Below are 13,293 nucleotides of genomic sequence, written 5' to 3'. Positions count from 1 at the left end.
AGGCAGTGCCTGCCAGTTCCTCATCAGCTCCTCGTCTTTTCTCTCCTGCAGTTTTTTGCCAACGAGCTTTTTCAGCTACGATCCAAGGACGTAGGACTCATGGGATTTCTGCCTGCGGATGTTAAAGGCACGATCAAGCGGGCAGCGCGGAAGGTGAGCACCTGACAAGAACGGGGAGATTTGTGCCAGGAGAGGTCTGCGGGAGCTTAGCCCAGACCCCGAGACAGAAATGCCAGCCCTTCCAACCAGCTCTGGCACAAAAGTCTTGCTCCCAGCAGCTCCACAGAGCCTCCAGCACAGGAGCCTCGTCCGCCAGGATCTGCGGGGTGGGACCCAGCAGCGGCCGCATCCTGCGCCCTGCCCGGAGGTGTGGGGCTGGCTGCGGAGGCCCGGAGGCTGCCGCTGATGGGGGCTGCTGTGCTTCTTCCAGCACTGCTTCGTCTGTGGCGAGAGCGGGGCCACCATCACCTGCCGGCAGACGGGCTGCGACCGCAGCTTCCACCTCCCCTGTGCCGCGGAGGGTGGATGCGTCACCCAGTTCCTTTTTCCGTACAGGTACGTCCTCTCCCCTCCTCGCCGCCACCGGGGAAGGACCCAGCGCTTCTCACCTCGCCCATCCCTTTCCTCTTCCCCCAGGTCCTTCTGCTGCGAGCACCGCCCAGAGCAGGCAGTGCAGGCGGCTCCGGAGGAGAACACCGCCTGCCTCATCTGCCTGGACCTTGTGGGGGACAGAAAGTCCTACGGCACCATGGTGTGCCCAGCGTGCAAACACGCCTGGTTCCACAGGGGCTGCATCCAGGTAGGAGCCGTTCCCTCGCCCCCGGGGCACGGTGGGCGCTCAGCAGCACCAGGGCCTCACTCACGCTCCTTACGTTTCTCCTGCAGGAACAGGCTGTGCGCGCCGGCATTTCCTGCTTCCAGTGCCCCCTCTGTAGAGATAGGGATGCATTTGTCTTGGACATGTTAACCGTGGGGATCCGAATCCCCGTCAGGTTGGTGTCCTTCTGCCCGGCTCCCAAGACAGGAGGGTGCAAGCGCTGTGCCCTGCCAGGGCCTGCCCCAGCAGTCCTGGCCCTCCGCTGTCCCGTGCGTCTGGGCTTCAGCTTCACGGAGGAGTTGGAACCAGGGCAGGGGGAAGAGCAGGGACGCCCTGTACCTGCCTTATGCCGGGGCAGCAGGGGCTCACCAGTTTTCCTTTCTCCATCAGACTGCCATCGTGGGAGAACAGCCAGGCGTATGCGGCACTAAGTGAGAGGCACAGCCGCTGCGATGCCAGGGAGTGCCTTTGCCCAGGAGGCAGGGAGCAGGCAGAGGAAGAGGGGTAAGCTGCCAAAGCTGCAGCCCGGGGCTCTGCCCGGGACCTGTGTCCCGCCCAGGGCTCGAAGCGGAAGGGCTGAGAAGCAGAGCTCTGCCGGACGATCCCGTGCTGCGGTCACGTTGTCCTCAGAGCCACGAACCCCTTTGCTTCCCCAGGCCCTGGCGACTGCTCCTGTGCTGCTCCTGCGCTGCCGAGGGCACCCACAGAGGCTGCTCCCACTTGAGGAACAGCACGGCCAGCTGGGAGTGTGACAGCTGTGCTGGCCTGGGCACCGGTAAGAGGCAAAGCACCCGGGTGCCCCTGGGCTGGGGCCAGGGGCCAGGCAAGGCCTGCCAGCGGGTGCCCAGGGTGGGCTTGGCAGAGCCTCTCTGCTCCAGGGGGGCTGGGGGCACCGCTCTGGCCTATCCTGCCCCGGGCCTGGGGGGCCGTGCCCTTGACCTTCCTGCTTCCCCTTACAGCCTCCAGTGCCAGCTCGGAGCTCGCCAGCCCCAGCACCGCCAGCCACTCAGGATCGGGGCCTTCCCACGGCTCCCCGGCACCCGACACCAGCAGCCCCAGCACCGCCAGCCAGGCACCATCGGGGCCATCCCACGACTCCCTGGCACTGGAGACCACTAATGCGGTTTTGGGGCCATCCCATGGCTCCCTGGCACCGGAGACCAGCAGCCCCGGCAATGCGGCGTCAGGGCCGACCCGCGGCTCCCCAGTGCTTGAGGGCAGCAGCCGCTCCAGCCCTCCTGGGCCCGACCGCACGCGAGACCGCTCCCAGCGGAAACGTCGGGCCCCAAGTCCCAACGGCCGGCCCAGAAGACGCCGTAAGAGCAGCTGCGCGCCCGCACCAAGTGCTGAGAGCAGCACCCCCAGCCAGGCGCCGCTAGGGCCGTCCCACAGCTCGCTGCTACCAGAGACCAGCAGCCCCAGCACCGCCAGCCAGCTGCCATCGGGGTCCTCCTGCGGCTCCCCAGCACTCGAGAGCGGCAGCCGCTCCATCTGCCCTGGGCCCGAGCGGGTGCAAGACCGCTCCCAGCGGAAACGTCGGGCCCCAAGTCCCAACGGCCGGCCCAGAAGACGCCGAAAGAGCAGCTGCGCGCCCGCACCAAGTGCTGAGAGCAGCACCCCCAGCCAGGCGTCGCTGGGGCCGTCCCACGGCTCCCCAGCACCCGAGACCAGCAGCCCCAGCGCCGCCAGCCAGCTGCCGTCGGGGTCCTCCTGCGGCTCCCCAGCGCTCCAGAGCGGCAGCCGCTCCATCGCCCCTGGGCCCGAGCGGGTGCGAGACCGCTCCCGCTTGCAACGTCGGGCCCAAACTCCCTACAGCCGGCCCGGACGCCGCCGCGGGACCAGCCGTGCGCCGTCCCCGAGGGCTGGCCCTGATCCCCCTCCACCGGCACAATAAAGGCGGCCGTTAATCTCTGCACTGGGAGATTCCACGCTCATTTGTCGGCTTCCTCCTCCTCCTCCTCCTCTCCCTCTCGCGAGGGCCAGCGTTAGGGGCTGGGCCCAGAGGGTCGTCTTCTCCCCGGGGGTTGGCAGCACCTTCCCCACACCTCCCTCCTTGCGGGCTGGCCTTGGCCGGCTGCCCAGCGCCACGGCCCTGTGCTTCGGGCCTCGCTGGCCCCGCAGCCTGCTCAGTTTCCCCAGGGGAAGTTCGCAGCCACCCCCGGCACCGGGGGTCTCTGCCCCTGCCCCCGGGAGGGCAGCCTGGCCCGGCACAGCCCAGTCGGCGCTGCCGCCCGTCTCCCGGCAATGTGGGCTGCGCCCGCCCACCCGGCATGGCCCTCGCGGATCGCCCCCCAAAATCACGCGCCCCGCCCCCAGCGACTTTTGACACGCTTCAACTCTGTTTCGTCCTGGACGAGGCTATAACCAATTTCCTACCCTCGGTGCCTCGGCTGGTGAGCGTTGTGGCAAAGTGGCAAAGCTGCTTTTCTTTAAAAGTGCCGTTCTGTGTCACGTCTGTGTTTGTGACATGAAGATTTCCGTGGATTGTGTTTCTCCAGGAGCCAAAGGGCATTCCCCGTTCCCCAACACGGTCCCCAACACGGTTGTGCTGCACCAGCTGAAGGCTTCCTTCTTGCAGTAGGAGCCAAGAATCCTTTTGAATAGCGATTGCAACCACCTGGTAAGGACTGTACTCCACAGAGTCCCAGAGAGGCAGAGCAGTACCTGTCACTGAGGGCTGGAGTCCCGTCACATGCCCTGCGGAGCAAAAAAATCACCTGTGCTCTACGGGAGGGTAACAAGGGGCCTGGGAAACGTCAGTCATCCGAAAGGATTTCCCTCCTCTTGGAGAGCAGCGAGCACCTTCCTAGCGCAGGCAGGAGAAAAGGCTGGGTTGCAGAGTGACTGCTCAACAGCTCTGTGGAAGCTGGCGGAGGGCTAGAAGGCCGAACCCAAGAAGAACGGTGACCAAAGCGCCAAGGAAATCCCGTGGGCTGGCTGTACGCGTTGGAACAACCCTCTGCTCTTCGGGCAGACTCCAGGTGGTCTCATGGTGTGTGCATCAAGTGCCTTCCTGATAGGCCTTCCTGCAGCACGAGAGTCGACCCCTCAAAGCAGGGAGCAGCTGTCCTCGCTGAGGAAGGCAGGGGAACCTGGGAGACCTGGTGGGCTTTTCTGCCAACGAAGAGGCCATGAGGAAGGGAAGGAGGTACAGAGGGTCCGAACGAGAAGCCGGTGGCAGCACTTTGTCCTTCTATTCTTGACTGCCGGGATTGGGAAGACGGGAGGTCTAGGCATGGCCGGAGCACCTAAGTGCCCTTCAGGGGGATTGCCACGCGAGCTCCGAGGCACTCCTGAGCAACGGAGCTCGAACGGAGCTGGCCAAAGAGCTGTGGCTCTGAGCCGAGGTGCTCGTTCCCTGGCACCGTTCACCTCTGTCGGCATCTAGCTAACGGAGCTCTGTAATGCCCCGGCGTCGGAAGGCCGAGCGACATCCCAGCAAGCCTGGTGAGAAGGAAACCCTGAGCACCGGAGTTTGGCTTGGGAGGTGGCTGGTAGAAGAGGATGGCTGAGGACACTCTAAAAGCCGGAGCTGAAGGAGGCAGCCTGGGAAGCCTCTAGTCGCTCCCAGCCGTGCCAGCCAGCCAGTGTTGTAGAAGGGCTTCGCGGGGTTGCAGGCTTCTCCCTTGGTCCTGAATTGCATTTCGGACCTGGGATTTTTGTCCTGGTGTCGCAGGTGAAGTATTCAGAGAAGTCATCCACCGGGGGTCTCTGCCCCTGCCCCCGGGAGGGCAGTCTGTCCCGGCACGGCCTGTGCTCGGAGCGGGTCCCGCGGCTCGGCCCGCCCAGCGCCTCTGCCCGTCTCTAGGCAACGCGGGCCGCGCCCGCCCGCCCGGCATGGCCCTCGCGGCTCGCCGTAGTGCGGCGGCAGTGGCGGCGGTGGCGCGGCCGGGCCGGTGGTGAGTGCGGCGGCCGCCGGGCCTGGGCCGCCCCGTGCCCCCCCGTGCCCGGCCCCGGCAGTGCGGGGTCCCCGGTGGGCCCGGCCCGGGGGCTGCCCCTGCCGCCGCGGGGCTGGGGGCCGGGCAGGGGCGTTTCGGGGGTGCTGCCGGTCTCGGGGAGGATCGTCCGGTTTTGGTGGCGACAAAATTGGGGGTGCTTCCGCGCTTGGGGGGGCTTTCTGGGCTTTAGGGGTTGTGGGCAGGTGTAGGGGCGTCCCTGGGCTTGGGGGTGTTTGTGGACATGGAGGGTGTCGCCGGATTTGGGGGCTGCAGGGAGTGCTGCCCAGTTTAGGTGATGTCTCCGGGTTTGGGGGTGTCGCTGGGCTTGGGGCATGTCGCCAGCTTCGGGGGTGCTGCCGGCTGTGGGATGTGCCTGGTTTTAGGGTTGGTTCTTGGATTTGGGCAATGCTGCCCGGTATTTCTGGTTTGGGGGTGCTGCCAGGTTGGGGGTGCCACAGAGACCTGCGCTTGTGATTAACGCAGAGCAGTTTCCGAGCGGCGCGGGGGCCTCTGCCTCCTGGCCGTCTCCCTGCCGGCTTCATCCCCACTGCCCTGGCGAGAGCGGGAGGGCTTGGTCAGCAGCTGCCGGACAAAGCTGGGTTTGCTGGCCCAGCTTCTCGGCCTCCTCGCCTGCCTGCAGTCGGCTCAGTTTAAGATCTGGCTTTCCCCGTGTTGTTTATTCTGTCCTTCTGCTGGAACCTGCTTGCCATTGTTCTGAGAAGGGAGTTTAACCCGTGGCCAGGCCCAGAGCTGGGTGTCTTTGCTGGAGCTGCTGGGGCAAGTTTTGTGAATCGCACATGGGAGCAGTGAAGGGGCAGATGTGTGTCCCCCTGCTCTGCCCTTTCTCTGACCTGTTGAAAGCAGCATCTGCTCCAACAAGAAAAAAAAAACCCTGGCACTGCAGCAGTGCCAGCAGTGCATCTCGTACGGTGCCGGTGCGACCACGCTGCGCTCTCTGCCTGGGCGTTCAGGCTGTTTCAGCAGCACAGGTACAGGCCCGGCCACCCTTGGGAAGAGCTGGGGGCACTCCCTGCCACCCTCGGGTGTTTTTAACTTGTCCTGACAGAGGTGAAATCAAGTCTCTTGCGTTTAGAGTACTTTTAGGATAGTACACATTGTGCTATCTGCTCTGCTTTGGTAGTAAATGATGTGTTTCTGTTTATAGTTTAATTGTTTTATTCCTTGTTTTAAGTCTTTGATGCAGATCGTTCAGGGCCATTGATCCAGGCAGGTTTTGTTTCGTTCCTGAGGTTTTGCTCGGCAGTGCCGCAGGAGGGATGCTGGGCAGTGCTGCTCCACTGGTGGATGCTGGGCTGGCCCTGAGCAAAGGGGCTTTAGGAAATCCTTTCCCGAGTCTAGCTGAAGCTCAAGTGATCTTCTGCCAGTGGAGTTGCCATGGCACTTGCGTCACTTGGCAAGTTCACTAACTTTTCATGGGTTCACCTTAGTTTCTGCTCTGTATTAGACTGCTGGCAAGCATTTAATTCCCACAGCCTTTGCTCCTGTTGCATCTTCCTGTTGCTCTGTGTGTCACAAAGCTGTTTGTCAGACAGCTCTCTAGTGAACGAGGGAGACTTCCAGTGATGGTCGGCTATTGGGGCAATTAGAAACAGGAGAGGGGTGTAACCTAACATTTTGAAGCTGGATGGAACTAGCAACTTGAATTTATTCTTTTTGTCCTGGCACATGTCAGATCAGCTGTAATAGCATCCTTTGCATTCTAGTGATACCAGGAAGGGTCATGAATCTTTAGTCTTGTGGTAGGTTTTCACCTGTAAACACATCTGCGTACTTCTACCTGCGTCTGCTTTTGTCCCTACAAAACCGTCAGCAGGGTCTTTTGCTTTGTAGTCAGTGATATTCTTTTGTAGTCCAGTTCATCTGCATTTGTCTCATTCCTTCTCCCTCTCTCTCTGCTTGGGATAGCAGAATAATCTAATAACCTGTTAAACAGAAGATTAACCAGATGCATGTTCCTGTCTTAAAGAATACAGTGTGGGAGAGAAAGGCAGAAGTGTCTCATCAGGACATGGGTGGAAGTGCGATGCGGTTGCCAGTTTCAGCGGTGTTTGGCAGTGGTGCTAGCTGCGGTCCTGTGCTGGCTCAGTGCTTCTGGCTCAAACTCGGTGCAAAGGTTGCCTGTGTTTCTGGTGTGGTTCTGCCTGTGCCTTTGGTTGGAGTGGGGTCTGTGTGGTTGTCTGGAGTGTGCCTTAATGCCTTGTCTGCTTTGGGAAGATTTTGAGCTGTTGGACAGGTGGGACTGAGAGCAGGATTGGCAGTTAGTTGGCTTTGGGCTCTTGTATGATGTCGTTAGTGCAAGGACTCTGGCTATTTTTTGGCTTATCCCTGTTTGTTCAATCCAGGTACATCAACCACCAAGAAAGGGAGAAGTCTAAAGGCAGCATCCTCCCCAGCAAGTTTTGTTCTAGGCATCTGTCCGTCTTATGTCCGCTCTGGAAGTGGTGCCTGTGAAGAATGACGTCGAGAGGTGCTGGGACTGCTTTCTCGAGGAAGAACTACAGGCTGAGCACTGAGCCAGAGAAGTCCAAGGTCACAGGTATGGGCCTGCACGTGCCATGTAAAAGCAGGACCACTGTGGAGCGGGTGAGTGCCCCTTGCCTCACTTGAGATCAGCTGCCTTCCAGTTGCAGTTACCTTGCTGATGTGAGGTATGGTGGGGCTGAAACTGAGTAAATCCCTGAACTGAGATGAGATTTTGGGAGGGACACTCCTGTAGTACTAAGGACTCCGGAAGCTCATGTCACAGTGCCCTTTCTTCGGCACACAGCCCTGCCTTGTGAGGCTGGAGAATGTTGTGTTGCCTGCCTTTGTCCCATCTGATTCAGGGAGTTCCCCTTCCAGGATGAACAGCTTGTCAAGTTCTCCAATTAATCCTTTTCTGGGAAATTTTGGTACCTGCTAGGCAGTCTGTTTTCTCTTGGACTCACCAATCCAGCAGAAGTGTGCTTATGAGACCACAAATCTGGCATTTGAGGGCACTGTTGCACCCAGAAATAAAGCATGCTGCATCCATGTGACACTAGGGATTGTTTTGCACAATGAAAGTTAAAGTGAGGCTTAGGTCATTAAAGAGGGCTGTGGGTTAGACAAGATGAACTGCATCTGCCAGCCTTTCTATCTCAGCATCTTCTAGTGCAGTTAAGAGATGTAGGTACTTAAGATGTCCCAGGTGTGAATAGGACATCAGGAATTGCAATAGTGATAAGATTTTTTTTTTTTTTTTTTTTGGAAATTAAATTGGATTCCCACCTCCAGCTTTTGAAGTTACTTTTTTATCTGGAAGTAGTACAGCAGGATTCCTGAGGATGTAGTTCCACTGTGGGCACCAAAGTATAGCCTCCCTTTTGCGATCGTAGAGCAGCTCAAATTGGAAGGAGCCCTTGTTGTGGAGGTGCACCCCATAATGCTGGACTCTAGGGCTGCTAGTGAGGACAGTAAGACGATGAATGACTTCTTGAAGCTGCATTTTCCACTGTGTTGATCTGCAAACTTGAACATCATTTTCCCATAGTTACCAGTTTCTTTCAAAATTAATGTTTGAGCTTCCTGACTCCCTAAGCTTATTTCCTTTCTGTTTTTCACAAGGGATCGTGAACAGCAGACTGCTGAATGATTATCTGCATCGTGTCTTTACCAGTGCTGATGGGAACCAGCCTGCAGCTGCTTACAGGTATCGGACTTCTTCTCATTCACTAGTTGGCCAGCGATGCTGTATCAATTCCCAGATATACAACGCTGTGGTGTAAGGAAAGATCTTTTAGTGCCACACAGCGATCTTTGTTAAAAGCACAGCAGCACCGTGTTACAGAAATTACTCCTAGGTCTTGTCCTTTAATGGCTTTTTCAAATTGCAGGGCTTGCCGGGAAGGATTCTTCAGAATTTTTTGCATGAAAAACCCCATATACAAAATCATTAGGCAATATTTCTGAAATAAACAGGCAAGTAGGCATTCAACTTATTGTTCCTGTGCCCTGTTTGTGTAATGAAGTGCAAAATGCACAGATTTTAGGTACAGTAATGAAAAATAGGTCATCAGTGCCCTGTAAACTAAAAGCAAGGCTGTTATTGATACATGGAATACCATACATTTCTCAGGATGTGGAACTGTTGGTACTTTATTATTAGGAGTTACCAAAGGAAAAGAAACACGAAATTCCTCTTTAGTGTCTGTTTTCTTCTATTTGTTTTCAGTTCTCCTTCACCTTGTAGCCCAGAAACTTGTAACTTTGGATGAGAAAAATTTCCCTTGCATTTAGCTCTTTTGCCAGAGGCAAGTCAGACAGGTTCAGGGCAGGTACAATGCGGTAGAGCGGGGCAGGCGTGTAGCTCCTGCTGGTTGGCAGTGCTGCAGAGTGGCTGGGGTCACATTCCACAGCCTATACTTAGTACTGCCAGCTCAAATGTGAGCTCAGAGCTGCTAAAAATAGCCCTTGGCCCTCTCCGCTCTTGGTGAGCTAGGGTTATGGCGGGGGGGAGGCAGAGTGGGTCATGTTACTTTGCCACGACCTCCCCTGCCAGCATGCCTTGGAATATTCCATCTGCCCGGGCATTTTGGTTTTCAGCATTTCTAATTTCTTTGCCTGGTGATTAATGACTTGAAAGCACAGAACTGATAGTTTGTTAGACTGGTCTCTCTCTTTCTTTTTTTCCTGCTTTCTACCCTTTTCCCTGGTAGAAAGCCCAGTAGCAGTCAAAGAGGTCTGGAAAATAACATTTGCCATATGAGAGCAACTTTTATGGTATGACATCTTGTCTTCGGAGGCCTAAATTCCTCATAGAGGAGCTCGCTGCAGGCATCTCTCTGGCTGTCTCACGCTCTTCCAACCTCCTTCCAGAACTCCTCCTCCACGCTAGCTGCTGATTAAGCTGCTTTGCTGAAGCCACCCTCTCTCATGCCAACCAAAACTGATTCTCTGATTCCACTTCTGTGCATCTTCACATCCATCAGGCTTTCAAAAGGTCTCTCACCACAGCCTTAGGGAAACCCCTAGTCCTGGAGAAGTGGGAGGTTGTTCCACCGATTACTTTGGAAATGGGAAGCAGGGATAGGAGCAACTAGCAACTCTCATGGTAAAAGGAGGTCCTGCTGGGGTCCCTCAAAGACCTGAAACATGACCTGTGTTGTTCCATGTATCCTTGGGAGACTTGGAAAGGGAGAGAGCATGAGGTGGGAAAGTTTGCTGCTGTTACAAAGCTATTTAGAGGAAAGTAAATGTAGGGTGGTTGTGAGACGGTGACTGGATAGTGAAATGGTCTATGCAAGTCAGTGTAGGGAAACGCAAAGTGATGTATTGAAAGGGGAACAGCCTCAATTGTGCACAAAATAATGGGCCCTGAGCTGATTTTTACTGCATAGGATTGAGTTTGGGGTGGGAATACTAAGTCTTTAGTAAGTCAGGAAAAGAAAGTAGGAAGTTAGGAATTGTTAGGAAAAGGAGGTAGGATAAGGAAAATCATTATGCCACTGAATAAATTTGTGGTTTACCCTCATCTTGACTAACATGTGGTTCTGGTTTTGCCAACTCCAAAAGGGTATTTTAGAGCTGCAGAGGTTTTGAGAAAGGGTAAAGGCAAGTCAGATGTTTGGAATGGCTCTTGTACAAGGAACAGCTAAGTAAACTAGCCTTGAAAAGAGAGAACTGGGGGAGGGCAATATGAGAAAGTTCTCTAAAATAGTGGCCCAGAGAGGGTGCATGAGAGACTTCTCCTCAGCATGAAAACAAAATGGTTTTGGCTGTTGTCAGAGAGAGGATGCTGGGCTACCCTGACCTTTGTCGGAACTGCTACAGCTGCTGATGTGGTCTTCTCTCTTCTTTTATATTATGAAATATTTGGGGAAAAAAACGAATCCTGACTTATGCCATGTTTGTATGATGCTGACTGCAGCAAAGTTGTGGTCCACAGTTTTTGATATTACAGCTGGTTTCTTACTGCCACTGTACCACAGTACAGTTTTCTTACTGCCACCAAATACTCTGAGCAGACTGAAGACTTTAAGATCCTTTGTTAGCTACTTTGCTTGTTCACACTGTATTTGGTCCTTGGTTCATTCATTGCCCCAACACGCTGGGCAGCAAATTCCTCAGATTCATCAGAAGAAACACAGATGGACAGAACTTCCCGGTTGATGTCTCACAGTGCAGGACTGTGCGGACAGATGTGTCTGGGCTGAAACTCTTTAAAACTTGGAGACAGAGTTTTCTGAAGAGCTCCTGTGCATATTTATTCCCTAGAAAGCACCTGACGTTCCAGAACCTGCAGGAGCACCTTGACCGGTTGCTAGCAGAGGAGAATGGCTCCGAAGACAGTGGAGGTAGGAGACACTGGGTGTCTGTCCAATTTGTGCTTCTGCTTGTGCTGCCTAATTGGGAGGACAAGTTGTATCATGAAAGGCAGTTCCCTGAGTGAGCGTTGTTCTGCCCTCCTATGCTCTAATTTATTGTACCTTTAAATCCTGCTTGTGACTGGCTCATCAGCCAGCCCTGGAGCAGGTCTGCTTGCAGATGGAGGAGGCATATTTCCACGCAAAAATGCCTGGAGAAGCAGTTTTGGAGCAAATGTTGGAGGTATTTCACTGATAATGATATGCAGAGCCATTGCTGTGACCAGCAGTGTGCAGTGCTATCCTCAGAGGGGAACGCAGAGGCTTGTTGACAATTTTTACGTACTGGTCTCCACTGTAGGTATTCACTTTGGGCTTCAGGCTGTTGCCTGTATTCTTGCTAGCATCCGTTTCCCTGAATGAGTCAGGATGTGGCAGGATACAACCTGGCTCCTCTCCTAAAAAGAAGATTTTTTCTCGCTGGCTGCAATCAAAGCATGATATGTTGGCCAAACATTTGGCTCAGAGTTTAGTTTGGTCTTTGAATTTTGCCAAAGTAAAATTTTCAGGCGATGTGGAAAACTTAACATATGACCTGAACGCTGCATAGCTAAGACCTTGTGTGTTGCTGTGAAAACTTCCTTTTAAATCTCACGGGTGTCTCCTTTCCTGAGGTTCTCATGGGTTCTAACATGGGTAACACTATTTTAGTCTGCCTCCACTGTAGCAGAATCCAAGTGCTGTTGTAGTCTAGCTGGAGACACTCATCAGGTGTACTGTTAAATCCTGCACAACTTTCCCTAACAGGTTTTCTGTGACTCTTGTTTCAGATCAGGTAGCAGAGGGCCGGCTTGGTCCCCCTACTGTGGTGTTGGACCACACGAGCGGTTTTGAGGGGCTCTTGCTGGTTGATGATGACTTACTTGGGGTGAGTGTGATGCTGGGTGCAACAGAAAATGGTCTTGTGGGACTAAAAGCACTTTGGGCATCTTGGTTTGTACTTCATAACAGATCCCTGTCACTGGCTTTGTAGCATGTTGTGAACGGAGTCTACCCAGAAAGCTGCAGGATCCTGGAGGAAATGAGCTCTAGCAGTACCCCTAAGTCTCAGCAAGCTCTGAATGGAGCTGCGAGGAAGTGAAAGGATTACCCTGGCCCAGGGGCTCACTGAGGAGCTTGGCTAAGCAGAGGAAAGGCCAGCAGCCAGCTTTCCTGTCCCTCCCTCCAGCAGACTGCCTCTTCCTTCCTTCCTTCTAGTCTTCTCTAATGGTGGCGAGAGGCTGAAGCTGAGGCTTTCTTTTCTCCTTTGTTTCCACTAGCTCCCTGCTTGCTCCTTAGCTGAAAGAATCCACTGGAATTTAATCCTTTCCTATTTCAGTAATTTCTGTACTCCTTTCACCCCTTCAGTGAGCTCGCACATCCCGTGCTCCTGTGCTCATTCCCTCCTTAATCTGTATATCCTTTTTTACCTGTAGCAGAGGAGGCTGCCCTGGTCTCCCCTTTCCCGTTAACCACCCGCTGTGGCTTGCCTTGGCTGTACCTAGAACTTACCCTCATATCGGATCAGACTGGCTTGCCTGTGAATTCCTTGTTGCTACCTTCATCTCTTCTTCATGGTCTGTCCTGAGATTGAGAGAGTCAGGAGTTAACCGGGTTCAGTTTCTGGGCAGTCTGCTGGTCCTGGGCTTTAGTCTGGACACCCTGAACTTATAGTTTTGTTCTAACTTGTCCAGGATTCAGATGTCTTTCCTATATAATAGTCACTTTTGTATACCTGTCACAATTCATTGGGAACCTGTCTGTCACCACGTTCCCCTTGTGCTGCTGCCGTGCTGCATGCTTCACTGGGGTTTATCACGTACAGATGAGCTGAGGAGGACCTGGATGGTTCCCCAGGTCTGCTGGCTCTGAGTACAGCTGCTGGGATGGGGAAGATGTCCTGTCTCTTCCCTACACTGTGCTTGTGAATAGCTCTCCATCTCGCTTTGATTTTCAGGGCTAGGATGGAGGGAATGGGTAGGGCTGAGCGAAACTGTCTTTTGTCTGACTTTAAAATATCTATTGTTTGTTGATCCAGGTGATTGGCCACAGTAACTTTGGCTCCATCAGGGCCACAACGTGTGTGTATAAAGGTAAGGAGAAAAGCAGGCGATGCTTTGAGAAAAGACCCCGGAAAGAGTGTGTGAAGAGTTAC

At 54.7% G+C, this 13,293-nt stretch overlaps 1 protein-coding gene and 1 long non-coding RNA gene across 2 annotated transcripts in view; both read left to right on the top strand.

Moving 5' to 3' along the window:
• Positions 1-1,173: 1,173 nt before the first annotated feature.
• On the top strand, positions 1,174-1,885 carry LOC142085996 (uncharacterized). Its single transcript, XR_012674933.1, has 3 exons — positions 1,174-1,321; positions 1,474-1,592; positions 1,777-1,885. It is a non-coding gene; the product is annotated as an uncharacterized LOC142085996 (long non-coding RNA).
• Positions 1,886-4,673: 2,788 nt separating this feature from the next.
• The window catches only part of RNF123 (ring finger protein 123), a 52,038-nt gene continuing 43,418 nt past the window's right edge, over positions 4,674-13,293 (top strand). The window contains exons 1-6 of the mRNA XM_075159315.1: positions 4,674-4,716; positions 7,119-7,312; positions 8,362-8,446; positions 11,011-11,090; positions 11,930-12,027; positions 13,177-13,231. Of these exons, the coding sequence (XP_075015416.1) occupies positions 7,231-7,312; positions 8,362-8,446; positions 11,011-11,090; positions 11,930-12,027; positions 13,177-13,231 (400 nt within the window). The 5' untranslated portion in view covers positions 4,674-4,716; positions 7,119-7,230. The remainder of the gene's footprint in view (positions 4,717-7,118; positions 7,313-8,361; positions 8,447-11,010; positions 11,091-11,929; positions 12,028-13,176; positions 13,232-13,293) is intronic.

Source organism: Calonectris borealis, chromosome 10, assembly GCF_964195595.1.
Source record: "Calonectris borealis chromosome 10, bCalBor7.hap1.2, whole genome shotgun sequence".
NCBI lineage: Eukaryota > Metazoa > Chordata > Aves > Procellariiformes > Procellariidae > Calonectris > Calonectris borealis.
Note: the sequence above shows the minus strand (reverse complement) of the source record. Positions and strands in the feature narration are given on the sequence as shown.